Source organism: Rhinolophus sinicus, linkage group LG07 (genome assembly GCF_036562045.2).
Source record: "Rhinolophus sinicus isolate RSC01 linkage group LG07, ASM3656204v1, whole genome shotgun sequence".
In the NCBI taxonomy this organism is placed as follows: Eukaryota; Metazoa; Chordata; class Mammalia; order Chiroptera; family Rhinolophidae; genus Rhinolophus; species Rhinolophus sinicus.
In genome coordinates this window covers 110232241-110253733 of record NC_133757.1, presented here as the reverse complement: position 1 = coordinate 110253733, position 21493 = coordinate 110232241, and the positions used below count along the sequence as shown (strand labels likewise).

The 21493-nt window shown below is 37.4% G+C and overlaps 1 protein-coding gene across 1 annotated transcript in view; it reads right to left on the bottom strand.

Moving 5' to 3' along the window:
- Positions 1–706: 706 nt before the first annotated feature.
- Positions 707–21493, bottom strand: part of OTUD4 (OTU deubiquitinase 4) — a 46448-nt gene continuing 25661 nt past the window's right edge. The window contains exons 9-21 of the mRNA XM_074338473.1: positions 21286–21403; positions 21129–21193; positions 18678–18772; positions 17588–17691; positions 17303–17486; positions 14102–14264; positions 11914–12037; positions 11574–11629; positions 10800–10880; positions 9143–9281; positions 8293–8553; positions 7238–7278; positions 707–5674 (exon numbers count right to left, since the gene is read on the bottom strand). Of these exons, the coding sequence (XP_074194574.1) occupies positions 4460–5674; positions 7238–7278; positions 8293–8553; positions 9143–9281; positions 10800–10880; positions 11574–11629; positions 11914–12037; positions 14102–14264; positions 17303–17486; positions 17588–17691; positions 18678–18772; positions 21129–21193; positions 21286–21403 (2646 nt within the window). The 3' untranslated portion in view covers positions 707–4459. The remainder of the gene's footprint in view (positions 5675–7237; positions 7279–8292; positions 8554–9142; positions 9282–10799; positions 10881–11573; positions 11630–11913; positions 12038–14101; positions 14265–17302; positions 17487–17587; positions 17692–18677; positions 18773–21128; positions 21194–21285; positions 21404–21493) is intronic.

Genomic DNA, 21493 nt, shown 5'->3' with positions numbered 1-21493 from the left:
TCATCCCCCCAGGTTCTGTGACACAGCAATAACCGTACTCTAACTTGTTATCCTTCTTCCCAGCTTGCTGCTCCTGGTCCTAAATCACCTTTCTATCTAACCCTTGTACTGAATGTAGCCTTTTTTTCAGGCTCTGCTTTCTGGGGAAGCCATTCTAAGATAAAGTCCATATTAATAGGTTAATCAAGTACTGACTAGTAATATTCTTAGGTGACTTGATTTAATGAAGAAATATAGCCTTAAGAAACTTAGGTTTACTTTTATTTTCAAAATAAAAAAACTTACTCTTTCTTCAGAAGACAAATATTGAATACTAACTTTAAAAAAATAAAATGACCATATACTCTTTAGTCTTTAGATATTCTACATTCCTATTTCATTTAATGATTGCTTTTTAAAAAATGGCAGAGCTTTAAAACCACTCAGCTAGGTTCAATTCCAAAGTCTATTACTTATTAGCTGCATGACCTTAGTCAAATTACTTGGCCTGTCAGTTTTATTATATATATAAAGTAGGGAAAACAACAGTACCTACCCCATAGTTTATATCCCATGTGGTTTTTTAGTTGCACATACTAGAGTTATCTTCTGACTGGATAAAAACCATGGAAACCATCTCTTATTTTTAGAAGTTTACTAAATTTCTTTTAAGATCTATATGCTATAGTACTTGGTTTACCCAGGAACCAAAGAATCACAAGCAGAATCAAGAGACAAAATTTAATATATGCACACAGTTTTATATATAATGCAGCATCACACCATGTAGGGCATTTACTCTTATACATTCAGGTATGTTTGAAACACTTCTTAAGGCTACAAAACAGAACATAGAAAAATAAACAGGAATATAGTCAACACTTACAAAAAGTGATATGATAAAGAATATAAAGTACTATTTTCCTTTCAACACTTCAAAAGATATGTATATATACTTTTTTTACAAGTAACATCACGAATGATCACATCTTCACATGCTTTTAAGTATTATTTGTACTCAGTGTAAGGCTATTATTTTTCATACTTAAATTTTTCTCTAGCTCTGTAACAATGCAATTTTCAATCCATTCAAGTAAAATCAACTCTAAAGGTGCTGTTTCCCAGCATTAAGACATGCACCCACCCCTCTTCTAGAATTTTCTAAAACTTAGTATTTCAGGAGGGGAAAAAAAAAACCCCAGTTAGTGGGAAATCCCAATTCATGGGAGAGTAAATGGCTAACACTCGTAAAATCTTAGTTCTTTGAAACTGACATACTGGAACTGAGCCATTAAGATTTTAAACAAAAATAGCATTTAGACATTAAATTGGAAGCAAAATACAGTAAACAGAAATAGTGTAGCCAAATATGTAATCTATTGAGCTACACTAAAATGGACCTTGCTTAGTACCCATAAGTGAAAGACTAAGGTTTCCCCATCTAAAACTGAAGGTAAAATAAATGAGGCATAAATAAATATTGCCAGTTTCTAGGATGGCTGAATGTTTTCTAAACCAGAAATGGTTAGAAAGAAACTTTATTGCACCAAGTCAAACATAAGCAAGTTTGCAGTTCACAGGCATTTTAATTCAACCTTGAGTCACAAAGGAAACACAATACAAGAATATATATAGTTTGAATCAAATAAGCTGTATCAGCATTGTGGGTTGGGAAAACCTACTCCTGCCAGGTCAAGGCAGGGTGTGTGTGAGCTTAGGTCAGCCATGAAAATGAACATATGGGATACAGGAAACAGGTGAGGACGACACAAAGGCTAGCATCCTGCTGCCGACAAGTACATGGAGCAGGAGCCGAAGATTTATCTGAGAGAACAAATATACACAATACTAAAAGGAAAGGGACAAAAATCAAGTTTAGCAAAAGCAACTAACAAACAGAACAGGTGAGCTTTGGTCATTCTAAACATTTGTTCTTCAAAACATATATAATCATAACACAATGAAGTTCCATAATTTCTAACTCAAAATACAAATGATTCTCACTTCCAAGCATTTTTCTTATAGAAACATTACATCTCAGGTCAACAAACCATATGACTCAGTTAAAATGAAGGACAAAAGCTTGCTTGGCCCTAGTTCGACCTCAGCATAAGGCAAAATCCCCTGAACTAATACATTTAAAACAAACCTAAAGAAAAAAAAAACTGACCTTCATGCAAAAACTGGTAATTTAAAAACTCATTACCAAAAATCAGAGTTCTTTTATTCCAGAAGTTACCGACTAAAGTACCATCTGTAAAGTTCTCTTTCATCATGTCATGGAGGTAAAATATAGGAAACAGGAAGCAAATCAGTATTTCCTTCAGGAACTATAGAGTATTGTTACTCAACTGAGGTAAGACAGACTGACAGTGAAGAAATGAACAGTATTCTTTCCTATCCAATTTTTAAACATTTCCAGAAGAAACTGAGAAGATGAAATCCTAGTCAATAAAACAAGACACTGGAAACAGCTATTTCTTTTGGACTCCTGAGATTAAACTTATTGAACTGTTAAATCTGGTCGTCCTATCTAAACGTGATTTTCATAAAAATTGTCAGGTGAGCTAAAACTACATAAAAAAAAAGCATGAACTGAAAGTGAAGGACCCTCTAATCTCATTCTATAACAAATGTTGATGTTAACACTAAGAAAAAATGGCTTAAAAGCAGTATCTTCTCCAATTGTTCAAGCTTAGAAGGTAACAACAGAATTTCAACAGGTTCTCTCAAGAATTTTTTCTTTTCCACACAACCATCCCAGTCTTTAAAATTTTTACCTAGCACCATCATAAAATACTATCTTTCAAAGTGCTCTCTAAAAATCCTGTTATGAAACATCTAAAATGCTAATCACTACTCAAATCAGCAGTTACACAGACATTAGATAATTAAAACAACACAGAGGTAAATAACCATTATTACAGTACAGTGGAGATTCACTGAGCCTAGCTGGCATCCAAACATTCCTGTAGGTTATCAGAGAACCCAGAAAACTCATCTGCTTCAGTTTGTCAAATTCAAGTGAATTGTATTTGCTTTTAAAGTAATTTGCTTCAAAAAAAAATCTATTTTTGGCTAGTTATACATGGCATGCAAAGAGAAACTACTTTATTTGCATAGCACTCAAACTTCCTGATCAAAAGAACATAAAAAAGGGTAGATTTTCACATTAGTATGTACAAATAAGAAATACAAACTACGGTCATTTATAAAGTGTAACACAGATGAAGGACTACTGTGTTAATTCAGAGAATCAAATCTCCAAATGAAAACAGAGTGCAACATGCAAAAGGAACTAACTTCTAGTGAATACTGCAAAGACTGGAAGGGAGGGAGCATGATCGAGAGACATATACGCAAGGGGTAACAGCTATAAAATGCAAAGCAAAACCATTTTCTAGCAGCATCCTCTAGAAAAGAACTAGAAGTCACAATCATCCTTTTTTTGTACAATAGTTCCAGCTGTGACAAATTGAACATGCAACTGTAAAGTGATACATATAAACAATGGTGCAAAAAGAAAAAGAAAAAAAACAGTAACTCTAGAAACTTGTCAAGCTAAAAATTTTTAACTTTTCTTCTCACAAAATATCTAAATCTGTCAGTGCATTAGTGTTAAAGTGGCATTAAAAAATTTCTGCAGTTTTAATAGATGCAGATTATTTTCAAAATGCATAGCATCTACATTTCTTTCGAGTAGGCACCATGATATTTACACCAGTGCTAAGAATCCTTGGTGGAAACAGCCATTTCATTAGATTTCCTATTATTTCTTAAACATCTGTTGTATGCGATCTCACGTTCAACAAATACCAAAATTCAAAAATATACCCTATTAATATTAAAAGTACTATATACAACATTTCTAAGACACAGGTTAATAGGCTGTCTCATGTGTAATATTAAAGAGAAGACATTGTTCAAGTTTGACAGATATTGAGATGAAAGGCCTTTGGGTTGGAAGCATTTCAAAAAACAACAGTGTTTTAGGCTAAGAACTGTTGGAGCCCAGTTTATGACTAAGGCATTGCATAATAAAATATACATTTCTATTTGGTGCAATGTTATGTTTTTGAATCTATAGTGTGTCAAATGTTATATTTTCTTGTCACTTTAGTAAACACTATAAAGCACACATTTCCAACATTTGAAATTAAACTTAGATAAGGAAAAAACCAAACACTAAATCTATGTATTATATTAAGCTGTTTATAAAAAATACTTTAACAAACTTTTCTACTTTTTATGGGAGCAGTCACCTGATAAATATTGAACAAAGAAAAATGGCAACACTAAGAATTCACCTGCCCCCTTGAACCATATCCAAAATCTCTTGTCCAGAATTGGAGTGAGGGTAAAGGGGGAGGGGAGGAAAGAGTTCCAATTTGGGTTTTCATTTTAATGTATTTTTTTAAAGCCTTCGGAAACATTCCACCTAAGAAAGGGTTTCTGCTCTAATACACTGCAGCAACAACCATCAAGTATGTTGTCCCCGGTGGCCATCTCCCATCCCTGCTCTCCTCCTGTCCCCCCTGTATGGTCGCCCCCTGACACTCCGATGGTACTGATAACCTTCCTCTCGGCTTCTGCTTGGCTGCCCTTTCCAGGACTCCTCACCTCTTGCATGCTGATATCCGCCCCCTCGACCAGAATAGGCCCAATCGCTTTTGTACTTCCTGCCTCCATACGTCTGATTATAGAACTGCTTGGATCTACCACTTCTCAGAATATTAGACACTTCGTTTTCATCTTCCGAACTCTCTTCTTTTGGTCTTTGCAGTCTGCTGTCCACAGAATTGGCCCCACTGACCGTATCAGCAGCAGTCTTAGGATCTTGCCCTTTTTCTGGTTTCTCTTTCAGACTTGGAATGGTCCTTTTAAGCTCGATTTCAACAGGCACAGTTTCTCTCTCCCTGTTTAGGATCTGAGTCGGAACATGAGCCTCTCCCTCTGCTACTGGAGGGAGGGAAGCCAGTGCCGGATCTGCCTGAGGTGTCTGGGATGACTGCTCTGCACGGCCTTCATGCCTCCTCACACTTGCTTCAGGGAGAGAATGTGTGTCTTCACATTTGACCTCGTGAAACTCACCTAGTGCTGAAACTGAACTACTTTCTTTAGCCAGTTCCACATTATCCAGGGGTACATCCAATTCTCTTTTCTCATCAGAGGGCACAACAATATTCTGCCTCACTACTGGATTTTCTACAAATCCCTGAAAAGGGTACCCATACCAAACATGCGGAAAGAAAGGAGGTGCAATGGGAACTGGGCCTAAGAATGGATTAGGTCCAAAGGATGGTTGTGGGAACATATTCTTGCCACTCAGTGACTCTTCATATTCAGCATGAAGAAGCTGCCCAGAGTTTTCAGATTCCAGGTCAGCCTGGTAAGACAACTGTCCATGGCTTTCAGACACCTGAGATGGAGGAATAACCAGAGGTGAAGAAAATGTTGGCGGTCCAATCTCTGCTTGTGGCATGTGACCATTCACAGTGGCCTCAGTCTGCATAGGAAAGTGCGCATCGGTACAGGTACAATCACTTTCATTCTGAGTAGGAGGAGCTTCTTGGAACCAAGGATTTTGAGGATACACAGGGATAGGGACCTTTGGGTACATCCTGCAGGCTGCCAGGTAGGCCTGGTGCAGAGGGTACAGGTAAGAATGTGGGGCCCACATAGGACAACTATATGCCTAAAAGAGACAAAAAGGGGCAAAACAAAGTTTAGAGAGGGCTCAAGGTAAGTTTCTCATGCCTGCAAAGACCGTATGATGTGCAGTCCAGTTCTAGATTACTGTGACACTCAACATGAAAAGAAAGTACAAAATTAAGCCACTGCTCTGAAACTCCATTCCTTGTCCTATCCTGAAACCAAGCCAAAGTCCTATATAAAGGTTGACAGGCAACAATATAATGAACCCACCCAATTAATGTGACGATTAATTCCATCCTTTAGCTACAACTACACAGAAATAATATGGATGATACCAAGTATCAAAAACAAAGACCAGCAAGCACTTGAGCCTCCAGCTTCGACTGTCTCAAATCGCCGGCTGTTTAGCTTGACCTGCACTCATATCCTGGCTTTACCACTGGCTCACTGAGTGACCCCATGCTTCCCAGAAAACTGGTCTGGGCCTGTTCTACCAGAAAAATGCTGACAGGAGTAGATGACCCCCAGTGTTAATTAGGACTCCGTAGTTCTAGCGCCCCCCGGAGCACTCCACAAGGATTCAAGTTAGGCTCCCAGGCAGAGAAGGGTAAAACTGAAAACAAAGCCCTCCAAACCCCTCCCCTGCAAAGGGTCAGCTAAACACACACACACACACACACACACACACACACACACACGAAGCTGACCAGCTAACTGGCTAATTTAGCTACACACACACACACACACACACACACACACGAAGCTGACCAGCTAACTGGCTAATTTAGCTACACACACACACACACACGAAGCTGACCAGCTAACTGGCTAATTTAGCTACACACACACACACACACACACACACACACACACACACACACGAAGCTGACCAGCTAACTGGCTAATTTAGCTAAAGCCAACATTAACTAGATAAACACAAAATCAGGCAACGGAATGCAGTGAATGGTACAATTAATCAAGTCTCCTTTATGAACTGTCAGAGGCTACAGAAGGGCACTTCATTTTCTGTGTTAACAGTCTAAGATTCACAGAAACGAATCCAAGCCAGGAGACAGCACAGTACTGACAAGGACAGAGTTCTCCACCCTTTTTCTCAGACAAGCTAGCTCTTGGCTGACCACTTTCCAAAGGACACCTCTGCTCTACTAGTGAACACACCACCTTCCAAAGGAGAGCTTTCCCATGTGATTTCCTTTGATCTTTTCAACACTGAGGTAAGTGGAAAATGCTATCCCCATTCCACAAATGAAGGCTCTACACCTAAACAGTGATGAAGCAGAACTTCAAACCCAGATGGTTCACTTAATTCCTCAGTGAGGTCATTTCCACTAGGCTACCTAGGACAGGGTTATTTCCTGAATATACTCACAGAGTGAAATCACTGCCAAATAAAAGGAAAATTAAGCAAAAACTGGAGCCTCAATCACCACCAAAAAGAAAGAGACTACACAGTACTGAAAATGCAATTCTTAAAATAATAAGGTTTAGTAAACCTCAGGTTATGACTGACAGGATAAGAGTTAAGATTATTTAACCAGAAATAATTTGAAGTGTTAACTTTAAAATAATTAAACGTAAATACCTTTACACCAAGATTAAAGAAGAATCGAAGAATGTTCTTATCTGAAAATAAAGAAAACAATCACTCACTAAAATGATAAATACATTCAAAAAGCTTTTCTTCATTATCCTCAAACAACAGAGTTCTAAAGACAATCTTGCCTACTGCAATACTTTCTAGCCTGTGGTAAAACACAGATAAAAAGTATAGTATAACCAAAACTAGGCGCTGTTACTATAGGATAATTCCGGGTTCAATATTTTGTCTGTGCTAACATCTAAGTCTCAAAATGGCTAAGTTGAGATTTTTATCTGATTTCTATTAAATCTGTGTGAATGAAACTCAGGTGTTCACTGTATTTCTTTTTCAACTTCTCTGTGGTGTTTAAAAAATTATGAAATCAAAATGTTGGGGGATAAGAGTAAAATCAACACAAACCTAACTCATTAATAACATAAGATTAATCGGCAATCAGCCAAGGTATTCACTTGGCATTAAGCCAGTTACCCACAGACTCAAACATCAGACCACTGACTAATAAAACAGAATTATCTACATAAATCCAGGCAAAGAGCACAGAGAGATTCACTGCATTACTTTCAGTTTTTCTACAAATAGGAAATTTTGCAACTAAAATTCATTTAAAAAACAAAGGGACAATTTTTAAAAGCAAATTTTTAGATATATACTGTTGCATGTAGTACTATGAACGCTGTTTATTATATTCATTCTCTATAGTTTCATGGATGAAGTAATGAACAGCGATGAGAAAGCTCAGTAAATGTTTAGTTATCTTGTTATTAACATTATTAAGAATTCAAAATGGTTTTAGGCTGCTTTTGAAAAATATGACACGGGTAGTCACCAAACATACAAAAAACATAATCCAATCAAACACAAGCTGAAACAGGAGAGGGAATGACTACTAGCCAAACCTCTGCTGTCCTTCCCACGTAAGTCCTTTGGCTTACTCGGCAACATTACCTTGACCTCTACTTACTTACATTTCTCAGTAAGTAGAACCTGTATCAGTACTTGATAAATAAAATCAATTTGGACTTGGAGAAGCAGCTCACCTTTAGGCAGGTCCTCCCCGGTGTGACACAGTGAATACGGTGGTGCAATGGCTCGATCTCCCTTTTCATTATAAGGAAACCCAGGATAAAGCGGGTCTTGGTAAAGGCTCAGTGTCTGAGGCAAAGGCATCAAAGGCTGGTTAACTGCCTGTATTGACACAGGTACTGGAGAGGGTGTCAAATGAGCTTGGGACACAGCAGAATCAGGTCCAGTGGTCAGAGTCTGTGTCACTGACAAAACGGGGATTTGCGCAGGAACACCTACAAAAGAGAGGGAAAGGAATCAAAAAACTATAAAAAGATGAAAATAATTCTCTCCTCTACAAATATGTTTACATTAAGCTAAAAAGTAAAGAATGCTGCACAATAGAAAAAGCTGTAAAAAGCAATCTAAAGAAGTGCTTTTTATATCAACCAAGAACCCTCCTGGACACACAGGAGGAAATAAGCCCAGGAAACAAACTTTGTGTCAATGTCTTCTAACAGTAGCTCTTACAAACGTGTAAACACAGAGCCTGGCAAAAGGTTTAATATGGGGCCAGAAAGAGTTGGCCCATGCGGGATGCAAACTGTGGCGTCAGTGCTGAGCAACCAAAGCAAGCAGTGAAGACAATCAACCAGTTCAAACATCTTGTTCCTGAGACGTTGAGGACATATCTGCAATGAATACCAAATGAACACGGTACTCCACACTAGAAACACAGCAAAGCGTTGGTCACAAAAAGCTCTGTGAGGCTCCACACACCCAGCCCTACTCTAAGGTAAAGGTCTCACTTGAGAATTTATTCAGTCTCTGACTTAGAAGGCTTTTGTTGGATGGTTCACTAGTTTTTTTTAATTCTTATGTCACCTGTTGGTCCAAAAGTTGTAGGTTCACTTGGCCAGGCGGGCACAGTGGCTGGTAAAGAAGGCACCACAGGAGTTAGATGTACCTCTGGAGAAACTAGAAGGGGAGCCGGACTTGACAAAGACACATGCTCTGCTGGCTTCTGCAAAAAGAGAGAGTAGAAAAAGACAAGAGTTCATTTTGCTTAACATTAATTTTAACCACCAAATGTACCTTGAGTTGTCTATCTTTTATACAACTGCAATATCTATTGTGTTTCCCCAAAAATAAGACCTATCTGGGCCATCAGCTCTAATGTGTCTTTTGGAGCAAAAATTAATATAAGACCCGGTCTTATTTTACTATAAGACTCAGTCTTATGTTATACTACATTACATTACATTACATTACATTACATTACATTACATTACATTACATAAGACCCGGTCTTATAGTACATTATATTACATAAGACCCAGTCTTATATTATAGTAAAATAAGATGAGTCTTATATTAATATCTGCTCCAAAAGACACATTAGAGCTGATGGTCCGGTTAGGTCTTATTTTCAGAGAAACACAGTATATAAATGGTCTTTCTGGTCTTAGCAATTAAAGAGATTAAAAAAAAAAAAACCAGTAGCGAAAAATTCTACACAAATTTGATCCTAACCAGGGACTGCCTGTCAAAAGTTGTAAAAGTCACTGGTAGAGACAGAAACAAATCCTAAAGCAATTTGAACACAATACTTTTAAGGCAAGGAAGCAAAATCATTGAAATCACCTTGAAATTCATGAGTTACTTAGAAGAACTCCTCACACAAAGACTTGCCACAAAATTATATGCTATTTAACTGACGTGAAGGACGCTGACTGAAAGGCAAGGACTAAGAACCTTTTCTACTCCTGTATTAAATCAAGAACCAAAATGTCTGTTAGAGCTCAGGTTCCTTCATCATTAGATTTGTAAACTGATGATACTGCTTTTTAAATGTGTATTTCTCTCATTTAAAAATGATTAGACTTGTCATTACAGTCTAATCATTATATCCCCTCCCTTCTATGAAATAATTCTGAAGAATGACTTCTATGTCCAAAAAACAGTGATTATAAAACAACATTCAATAAAAACTGAGAACATTCGGGGCAGCCGGATGGCTCAGTTGGTTAGAGCACAAGCTCTGAACAAGGTTGCCGGTTCGATTCCCACATGGGTCAGTGAGCTGCGCCCTCCACAACTAGACTGAAGACAACAAGTTGCCACTGAGCTTCCGGAGGGGCGGCCGGATGGCTCAGTTAGAACATGAGCTCTCGACAACAAGGTTGCTGGTTCAATTCCCACATGGGATGGTGGGCTGCACTCCCCACAACTAAAGAGTTAAAATGGCCACCACTAGATTGAAGAACAACGACTTGGAGCTGATGGGCCCTGGAGAAAACATATTGTTCCCCAATAATCCCCAATAAAAATTATTAAAAAAATAAAAAGTAAAAAAGTAAAAACTGAGAACATTGTAGACTAACCAACAGAATTATAAAAGAAAAATCATAACTGTACCCAAATTATGATACTAAAATATATTCTATTTCCTATGTAGATGTTTTGTTTTTAAATGACCACATACAGAGCTGAGAAACGCTGAGAATGGAGCCTTCAGTGTCAGATGCAACAATGTACTTACTTGTTCTGCTGGAGGTGGGCACTCTAATTTCTTTGACTTTGATGGTGATGAAACTCTTGCACATTTCTCATCGCTAATATTCTTTAAAAGCAAAAATAAAAAATAATTTTATTTCAAAGACCCACATTCTAGGATCATCATGGTTGCCTTCACAATTCCCCCAACCTGCACCTGACTGTACCCTCTCACAGCTCAGGTGTTTTGTTTCTTATTACATCTGGTCCTCAAAAGAGAGGTAACTGCCTACACAACTTTATCACATCAAAAGTACTGGGATGTTTTTATTGGGGGCATGGTTTCAAACAGCACACTCTTCCTTTAAAAATCTGTCTTGGGGCGGCCGGTTAGCTCAGTTGGTTAGAGGGCGGTGTTCTTACAACAAGGTTGATGGTTCAAGCCCCACATGGGCCACTGTGAGCTGTGCCCTCCACAACTAGACTGAAACAACTACTTGACTTGGAGCTGATGGGTCCTGGAAAAACACACTTAAACTAAATTTTTTTAAAAGTTTAAAAAAAAAAAAAACACCTCAATCTACTGTAGGGTAATGGAGAGTAAAAGCTACTTTCCACCAATTCAGATAAGTCATCATAATGTACCCTTGAAGAAATGGTTACAATCTGTGAGTGAATTCTCCTCAAGCACTATCATTTTTCTCTACTATGTCTACCTCCCTGTTATAAATGAAGTCATCATCTTCTTCTACTTCTTCCTGCTATATTATCACAATTTTAAGGAAAAAGAAAAGATGCAATTAGTATTTAAGACCTTTACCTCCAATGTGCTTGGCTCAGGTTTTTTATCCAAGTGAGCATGTCCATGGATAGAGTCTGAAACAGATCAAGATAAAAAGAAAGCATCAGCCACAAGTCAGATGTGAAGAACAAAATAGGAAGACAGAAAACCAAAAGTACCACATGAATCATGTTTAGTCAGCAAAAAATGCAGTCTTCAGAATAACATTTACCGTGAACTTTAGAGTCAGTTTCTCTGCTACAGTGTGACGTGACATCAAATTGCTTACCTATTTTAAACGGGTTCTCTCTTCGCAATGTATGACTTTAAACTAGACACAGATTTCTAGCATCTGCTTTTGAATGATGAAATAACATACCTTTATCTTTTCGTTCTTCAGCATCCATTCTCCGCCTGCTTCCTTTTCTATCACTCACATGGGATGGCTTTCTCTGGACGCACGGGTTGCTACTGTGAGAAGCTGACTGACTGACTGATGAACTCTTCAAATAAACAAAACCCAATACTTTGTGTTAAAGACTTACCCACATATATGAACTAAAGTAATTAATCTTAGTCTTTATACGTCTAACTAAAAATCTCAAAATTCATAACCCTGTATACTTCCAAAACTTCAAAAAATAGGACCTACGGGTCATATTGAATTATATTAAGCCAAAATATTAGTCAATCAGACCTTTGGCCTAAATTACTATTAAGACTTCTTCATATCTCCATTTCAAGAAGTCACCCTAACCAAAACTTCACCTTACAATTTACATTCTTCGCACAAAGAACAGCACCGTTCATTTCATACAGACTTCAAAAGCAGCCATTGTAAAGCCACAATCCTTTGTGGGGAAAGATACTTAAGTGCAAATAGTAGATACAGTGCCACTAGGATTGTTATCACTGAAATGCTACTGTCAGCAGTTCACGTAAGCTCTGCCTGAGATCCAACCTTCTAATCGGTGTAACAAAGGGACTAGAATAAATCAGGTTTTTAAACTAAATTATTAGAGGGTCCTTTACTCCTCTGGCACTGAGTAAATGCTGAGAAGGGGATCTCAGCCCTCTGTGGCAGGCGTTTTCTAGAAGACAAACCTGAATAACCACCAAGTCCAAGACAGGATTCAAACTGCCCAGTCTAAAAATGAGTAAGAAGACTCCATTTTAACAATCAAAAAATTTCACAATCTATTCCCACATTACAGTAGTTGTATTCGTACCATTCACTAACTGAAAAAGGACAAAATGCTATTAGTACAGACTTAAATGCTTTGTAGTTTTTTTTATCTAAGAGTTATGGGAAAATACCGTATCACATAAATATACTTAGCATACAGACCATGCCTAATTCACACATGGGTGTGGGCACTTTTCCCAATAATTCCTAAGCCTCAACACCTGTGCCAGACTGACCTATTATTCCAGATGAACTGTTTGAAAGGGAGCATCTCACACCTCTAAATGATTTGAGGCCAGTAGACAGAGAATTGTGTGTGTGTGGGGGGGGGGGGGGCATTAGTTTTACACCGTGTACTGGGTAGCCTCCTGTAACATTTCATTTCGCTTCATCCACTGTTGAGAAAGAGCCCATAGGCACAGGGCCCGAAACTGACTTGACACTTCACCTAGGCTGCCAATGAACCCTCCTCACCTGGCATTTACTTCACTCTACATGAGAACAGTTGTCCCTTGTGACTCCCCCAAAAGAATTAAGAAACCAAAAAGTAGAGAACATTTCTTTCATCAGAGAAGCATCCATTGCAAGCCAGCATCTGACACATGGAACACATGTACCACCATCTCCAAGAGCAAACACTCTGAACAACAGCTCTCACTGCACACATTATGTCACCAGGTCCTAGTGTGTTTAACACGGAACACTGAAGAGACTCTCCTGACTTTATACCTGTGGCTTAGTAAGTGAATTGTGAGCCTCTACTGCATATTATTACTTTGGCTAGCAAAATAAACATGTTTTTGTTCAAAAGAAAATACTAAACTAGAAGTGAGCTAACCAATTTACTTGCCTCACCCCTGCCACCAGCTAGTAATATCTTTAGAACTCACCCTCCTCATAAAAAATGTGAAAAGGTGGGGGAATTACATGATCATTAAGGTACCCTTCAGTTTAAAAATTATTAGTCTATCATTAGAAACTGTGGTTTAATATAAATACTACAGCTGACTCTTTAACAACATGAGGGTTAGGGATGCAAACCCCCTCCCACATAGTCGAAAATCTGCATAAACTTAACTAGTCATCCCTCAGTATCCACAGGGGATTGGTACCAGGACCCCCGCAGATACCAAAACCTATAGATGCTCACGTGCCTTCCATAAACAGCGTAGCGCATACAGTCAACCCTTCACATCCACAGATTCCACGTTTCATTGAATACACAGAAGCAAAACCAGAGGGGGGGGTGGGATGCAGAGGGCCGACTGTATGTATTTTTAAAAATCTGCTATAAGTGGACCCACACAATTCAAACCCCTGTTCAAGGATCAACTGTATATTAAGTAGAGATTGCCAAACAATAATTTCCTGTTATACATACAGAAAGGGCTGGAAAAGCGTGTTCATCTCTGTTTTGAATCTCATAGAGTAAACGAGATTCTTCTATAGCTTGCTTCTCTCTGCGCTCTTCTGGGGAGAAGCCAAAATAGTTAGGTTCTCGACTCGTGTGATCAAAATCCTCAGCTCTCTCACGATCAGGTTTTCTGTCAAATAAAACATTCTTGTCATAAAAAAGAAGACAAATGTATTGAGTACCCAAAATAAAATAACCTGTTTTGCAATACAAATTTGACTAATTTAGCTACACTGTGACATTACAGAACTATTGGAAACCTGATCAATAAATGTTCAGCAAATGGGAAGCTCCTGTAGCATCACCCTACATTACAGAGTCAAGAAGATAAACTTACAATAGCTAGGTGAAAAACAAGAAAAGAAAAATACAACTCGCTTCCAAGTAATACAGAAATAATGGGGTGTTTTTTTACTTTTCATCAGATCAGAAATGTAAGCACTGTATTTATTTTACTCCATATTCCAACAGTTTCATAAGAATTCCCTTTCAAGAGAAAGAGAGTTATTAGTTTAGGTCTTAAAAGCATTCTTACTTTCTGTTCTAAGTAAAGGGCAATGATCAAAGGAGACACCAAGACTATCCTAATTTTTTATGACACCACCAACGGAGATGGAAAGCTGAAAAGAAAAATTAAAATGTGCCAGGCTAAATACTAGATGCACAGATAAGACTGCTATCATCTCAATATAATTTTGTTAAAGGATGACAAAAAATGCACAAATAGAGTTACTTAATAGCCTATTAATATAACCCTGATGCTTTTATATGGCTTGTAACTAGTATAAGCAATATGAATACTATTTCTACCATGTCTAACAATTCCACAACAGTGGCAAATGAAAATCCAAAACCTACAGAAAAAATCTTGTCACAATAGGAAGAGACAGAATCATCCTAAAGAGTGGGAAGAACACAGTAATACCATCTGATTTACTCTCAAAGTAAAGATTAGTCACTTAATGCCCTCAGATAGTCCAACTTAAAATCACAACCTAAATCCAACAGGGCAGACGCCAACCCCAATGATACTGGAAAAAAAAGCAGGGGGGTAAATCTGGAGCCTCAGAATTTTAGACCAGTCCTCAAACCCCAGTGGTGGAAGACTCAGCAAATATCATGAGTGTCTGGAAAGTTACAGAACATCACAGTCAAGATAAACTCTAATGGACTTAAATCAAGTGGCCTGTTGACTATAAAATTCTAAACTCTGACTAGGTCTTTTTTAAATATTACTTTAAATATCCGATCCACATCAGTCCCTAAATTTGTTTTAATATACTAGTAAAATCCACTCTCATACCCACAAAGAAGGCATACTAACTGCAAATATAACTAGGTTCCTATGTAATCAGTCACAACGTCAAAAATTCTCTAAAGCTTCATGTCTATGTATTAGCCACTGCTGTCTGCCAAAGTGTTTTTGATATACCAAGTAATATATATCTAACACATAAAAGAAAAAAGGATCCTAATGAGACAAAGACATTTCATACCTGCCTGATCATTCTAACAATTCCTGGGAGACTGGATAATACAACACGAGAAACACACTGGACATAAATTCAGTTTGTGGTAAACAAAAGTATGTTTAAATTAGCCATTCAGTAGTCTATGTGTATTTTAATTTCTTTTTTAACAAATAACATGGATCTTTTACATAATTCATCTTTTATTCATTTTTTTAATTGGGGAATGTTAGGGAACTGTTTTTCCAGGGCCCATCAGCTCCAAGCCGCTGTCCTTCAGTCTAGTTGTGGAGGGCGCAGCTCACTGGCCCATGGGGGAATCGAACCAGCAACCCTGTTGTTCAGAGCTCACGCTCTACCAGCTGAGCCACCCGGCTGGCCCCTTTTTTAATCTTTAAGACACCGCAGAGTATCCCTGTGTTTAAGGGAAAATAATGCTTCTTTCCTAGTCTGTTAAAAAAATAAGAATTTTTTTTTAAAATCTCATTTCTGCCTATGACTTTCCGATGGTTTCCAAAGTTAATATTCAAAATAAGTCAGACCTCTTAGGTACGTTGCCTGCACTGGTTAAAATGCCTGCCACCACCCCTCGAGTCTTCAGAGAAAGCATGGCCCTACTGACAACTTGATTTCAGACTTCTACCACCAGAACTATGAGAGAAGAACTGTCTGTTGTTTTAGGCCACCCAGTTTGTGGTACCTTGCTACGCCAGGCAAAGGAAACAAAGTACTGGTAACACGTCAGACTAAGAACCTACAACTGTCTTGAAGACATTACATAAACTATCATTAATGACAAAATGTTAAGTACATTCCCAAGAAAGGGGGAATGCCCAAATGCCAGAAATAAAGGAACTAAAGACTAGAGCTTGGCAAGCACATAAGCTGATGATGCCACAGCTGTTGAGACAGTTGGGGAGAGGAAGCTTGGACAGGGAATGCACTGGTCACAGTAACCCAGGATGGCTCCAGCGCCCACAGGAAATATGGCCGAGTTTACATGAAAAGGACAGCCTGCACTTAAGATACACTCTCAAATAAAGCACCTCCGAAGGGTTATAAACTACACAGAAAGGCAGATTAGGGAAAAAACAAAATCCACAGCACAGAAATTTATGACCCTGAAACTCATCTGTCTCTGGATATTCAGTCAGAATGCTGATATTTGTGATTACATAAACCTAAAACAGGTACCCCATTTAAGACACATTACCACAAACAATCCAAACTTACCAGTAAACCAACCACCTTGGTTGACTTAACTTCCTATATAAAGGGAAACATCCAAAGAATTCTGTTTGTTGGGAGAGATCCTCCAAGGAATTTGGAATGCAATTTGGTATATGCGCTGCCGAAGCGAGCATATTAGAATGCAATTTGGAATCCAGTATTTAATATATTACGGGCTACCAGAAAACTATCAAGTACCAGAAATAAGATTTGGCTAGGATAAGATCTATCAAATCATTTGAAAAAAAATATTCAAAAATAAAGATCTCTTGCCCTACATTACTGTCATGTGTTTAAAGAGAATTATAAAGACGGAAATCCTCACATAATAGTTTACCAACAATACTTTTGATATGCTGTAGACATGCATATTAACAAAAAGTTGTAACTACTCAAAAGCATGTAATGCGGCAAACAAAAGAAATGCCCCTCACTTAATTTCTACGTCTCTTATATTCAGAAAGTTTACCTTATGGTCTGTGAGGGTGTCCTAAGATTTTTGTGCTCGCTGGTGGGTTTCTGAGACTGTGACCCTGCAGAATGACTAGGGTATGCATGCTGTCTTACTCCCGAAGGGTGCTGGAGTCGAGGAGGTAGTGCTGATGGGGCTTTTACTGGCTTGTTTGAATTCTTTGGCCCTCTGTAATCCACGTCTGTGACAAGAAGCCAAAATACCTCATAATTTTCTTATTATAAACAACCCCATGTACTATCATCCCTCTCCCAAAGAAAGAATAACTTCATGTGCTCCTACCAGAATGGCAATTTTGTCCAGAAAGGGAAGTTTTTTTCATCTTCTTCCCTGACACTGTGTTCCAGCTTTCTGAGGGAGGTGGTTTGAGGTTCTTCGGTAATTGTCTTCAAAAGGAAGAAAAAAACCTTGTAATAACTTGAAGTATTCCTCATAAGGGTATCTATTAAAGAATTCTGCATAACTATTTTATTTGCAACTTACATAATAATTTCCCGTTTTAATTCTTGTATTAAAAACAAATTGAAGTAAAAACAAAGCATTTAGCAATCGAGATATAATTCTAATCAAATAAAATGACATAAATCAAAAGCATATTTTCTAACCTGAAAAAAACACTAAAATGCTTTAATACAGTCAAAGCAAAAGATCAGATAAAGAAGGAATGGTTGCTGTCCTATTAGATGTGGTGGTGGTACTGTAGTTAAGGTTGTATATGAGAAATTGTGTGATGTCTGAGATTTTTTGAGACATTCCAATTTCATTTCCATTTTTAAAAAAGGGGCTAGGGAGAACAGATTAGAAAAAACTACCAAATGTTAATTGCTGAAATAGGGTGATGGGTATATTGGGGTTCGCTGTACTATCCTCCTTATTTTTGCATATGGTTGAAATTTTCCATAGTAAAGTTTAGGTGCCTCTAATAAAGGCAGCAGCAACTGAAACAAAAGGTGCTCTAAAGTAACACTGTGTAACAGAAAGTTAACCATAAAATTTTACTCCATTTGACATTTACTGAAAAGTAACTCCATGTAATGCAGTAGTGAACATTAGAAATGATTATGGTTCCTGCCCTCCAAAGCTCCCACTTTACAGTTAACAACAGTTAATTTCCCAAAATGCCTTTGTGAAGAATGGCACATTTTAAACAGTAAGCAACAAAACAAGTATTTTTATTTAAACTATCTCATCATGCAAGATACTGAATTTGAATTAGAACTGTTTTTTTAAAAGACCTAAATAAATATATTTCTACACATAGGCGACACCTTTAATTGAATTTGCAAATAAATGGGGCCATTTAGAAATTCCCATGATTACATTAGGGTAATGGAAAAGATAGTAAGTGTTTTAGATGAAAAGCAGTACATACTTCTTTCCAAGTTCTTCACCCAGAACTGGTCCGTTCACAGAGTGAACCCCTTGAAAGTCTGCATTAGAAAATTTCCCATTGTGATCCAACCTAACCTGTTGAACAATTCCAGAAAGATCAGTCACCTGCTTGCTTGCACGAGGGATCACTTTTTAAATTTTATTTTGTTTTCAATTAAAGAGAAAACAAAATATATATTGTTAAACACAAACTAAATTGAAAAGAGTGTATAATATGTCTCTCTGAATTCCCAGACTCATGTACCTCTAACCTAAAACACTTTTTGTTTACCCTTCCAAAATTGTTCTAAATTGTTTTTCTAACCAGTTCAAGTAGGAGCACAATCTACTAAAGCTCCAAACAAGAGAGGCAGCGTGTCCTGGTTCTGAACTCAGGGCTGTGGCACCATACACACCAGGATTCCAGGCCTGGCGTTTCTACTTACCAGCAATTCGACCTTGGGCAAGTTACAACTATACTTCAGTGTCTTCACATGCAAAATGGGGCTAATAATAGTACCAAAGTCATAGGCCTCTGGAGATGGGATGAGGGAGGTATGATATATATAAAGGACACGAGATCAATTATTATTACTATATTATCTTCTCACTTTTCCAATACTTAAAGTGGGTAATTGTGACCCATCTTCTCCCTAAAAACAGATCCATTATCTGTTCTCTAACATACAACTGGTATTTCCCAATAGTAAATTGTGACACAAGAGTAACTCCTTAAGTTTCTTTCTAGTCAAAACAGGGCACCTGCACCTCACTGCACAGGATCACTAGGAACACTGCAGGCAGCAGTGCTCTGAGTAACCTCCTACTTTCATTATTAGTGCAAGTCCTCAGCTGAGGTTTCATTCTTCACCAATCACATCAGGACACACTTCGCCTTCCTCTCTTCCAACAGTTTAATAATAAAAAAGATTTTTCTGACGTTATTATTTATCAAAAGTTTAAACTACATCTTACATGCTTACTTCAGTAAGCAAGTCATCTTTGAGTCCTAGCAGTTTCCATAGTAAAATTTCAATTAAATTTTATCCAAGTGTAATTGTCAAGTAGTAGAAATAGAAACAAAATACTCTAAAAAGGAAAAAATTAAAACAAGTATCTGCTTTACAATCTACTTTATCAACAGCATCTACTTTACCAAAAGCAACTGCAACCTCAAAGGAAATATGCTTGATTTGAAATAACAAGAAACACAACTTAAATGATGCAGCATAAGATAAGCAATCTTCTCTTCTCTGCTAAGGAGGTAGCGAGAGGGGGGGAGCCCTAAGCCCTCCTGGTTCTACTCTTGTGTTGTCTTCCATGTTTTCCAAAGCACCCTAGTAAAAGATCCCACAATTCTGTTCTGTAATTAGAGCATGTTTCTGATAATCCCGTAAGAAAGAACACAAGTGAATCGTATCCTCTTCTTCCTTTTTCAAATACCCCAGAATCAGAACATGATTAAGCTCTTAAAAGTGCCCAGATATAATCCTGGTCAATCAGATACTTAAAACATAAACTACTTTACCACAAAGGAAATGAGCATTTCCCCACATGTCAAGAAGAAATGCTTGTCAGTGGCTCTTTTAAACTAGCTTTTAAAAGGTAACACTTTTTGATGAAAATTATCTTCCAAATAACGTTTTTTGTGTATGTGGGTTGTTTTTGTTTGGGAAATAGCTTTTTATTTTTTTTTAAGTAAACAAAGGACAGAAAAGGGACGTTGGAAATTATCTTATCCAGTTTCTCTAGCATTGGCACTGTTGACACTTTGGACCAGACAATTCTTTGTTAGGGGGCGGGGAGGTCCTGCGCAGTGTAAGATGTTTGGCAGCATCCCTGGTCTATGCTACCTAGATGTCAACAGCACCGTCTCATTTGTGACAACAAAAAAATGTCTGCAGACATTGCTAAATGGAGGGGGGGCAGGGTGCAAAATCACTCCAAGAAACACTGATCTAATCCAACATTTCCCTTTATTAAGGAGCTACTTAAATCCAGAGCTGTAGTTTATTCAAAGTAAATGGTAAAACTCCTTCTTGTTCACTCTCCTTTCTTCAACAGAAAAGATTATAAATGTATCATCTTTCAGGAAGACTTTTATAAACAAAACATATTGACCTATAATGTCAAGCTTGATTCAATTTCAGTAAATTATTTGCCAATTGTAATGAAACTTTGTCCTAAAATCTAAAGTTATTACTTCTTTGAAGCAAATAGTATCAAAGACTGAATTGTTTTTTAAAGATCATGTGATAAATTTACATACATACAATTTTGGTAATGTATTTAAATAGATTAAAATGCCAAATATTTGTGACTATTATAATGTATATATTATAAATATATTCTGAAACCCCAAATTAACAACACATTCAAACTTGATCTGTTTTCTTGGTTCCTGTTAGAACAAGATTTCAAGTAAAATCTTTTCTTCTATATAATTACTTACTTGGCATTTATCTCCAACTTCATATTGTAAGCCAGCAGCAATGGAATAATCATGCTTCTGTTGAGCTGTAAACAATTATCAGTATAATATCAGGTTGATATAATTATTTTCAATGCCACAAAGCAAATTTATGGAAGATGCAGATTTTTAAACTCACCTTGTTTAGACTTCAGCCAAATTTCATATTCCACATTTCTATAGACTGCTGGATTGAGTGACTTAAGAACCTTTCTAGACAAAGGAAGGCTTGAGGATTTCCCATTGTTTTTCAGATGCTAAACAAACAAAGTCAGGAAGTCCAATCAACACAGAAATGCTTACATAACATTGTTGTTTGAGATACGTTTAAGAATAAAATCAAAACA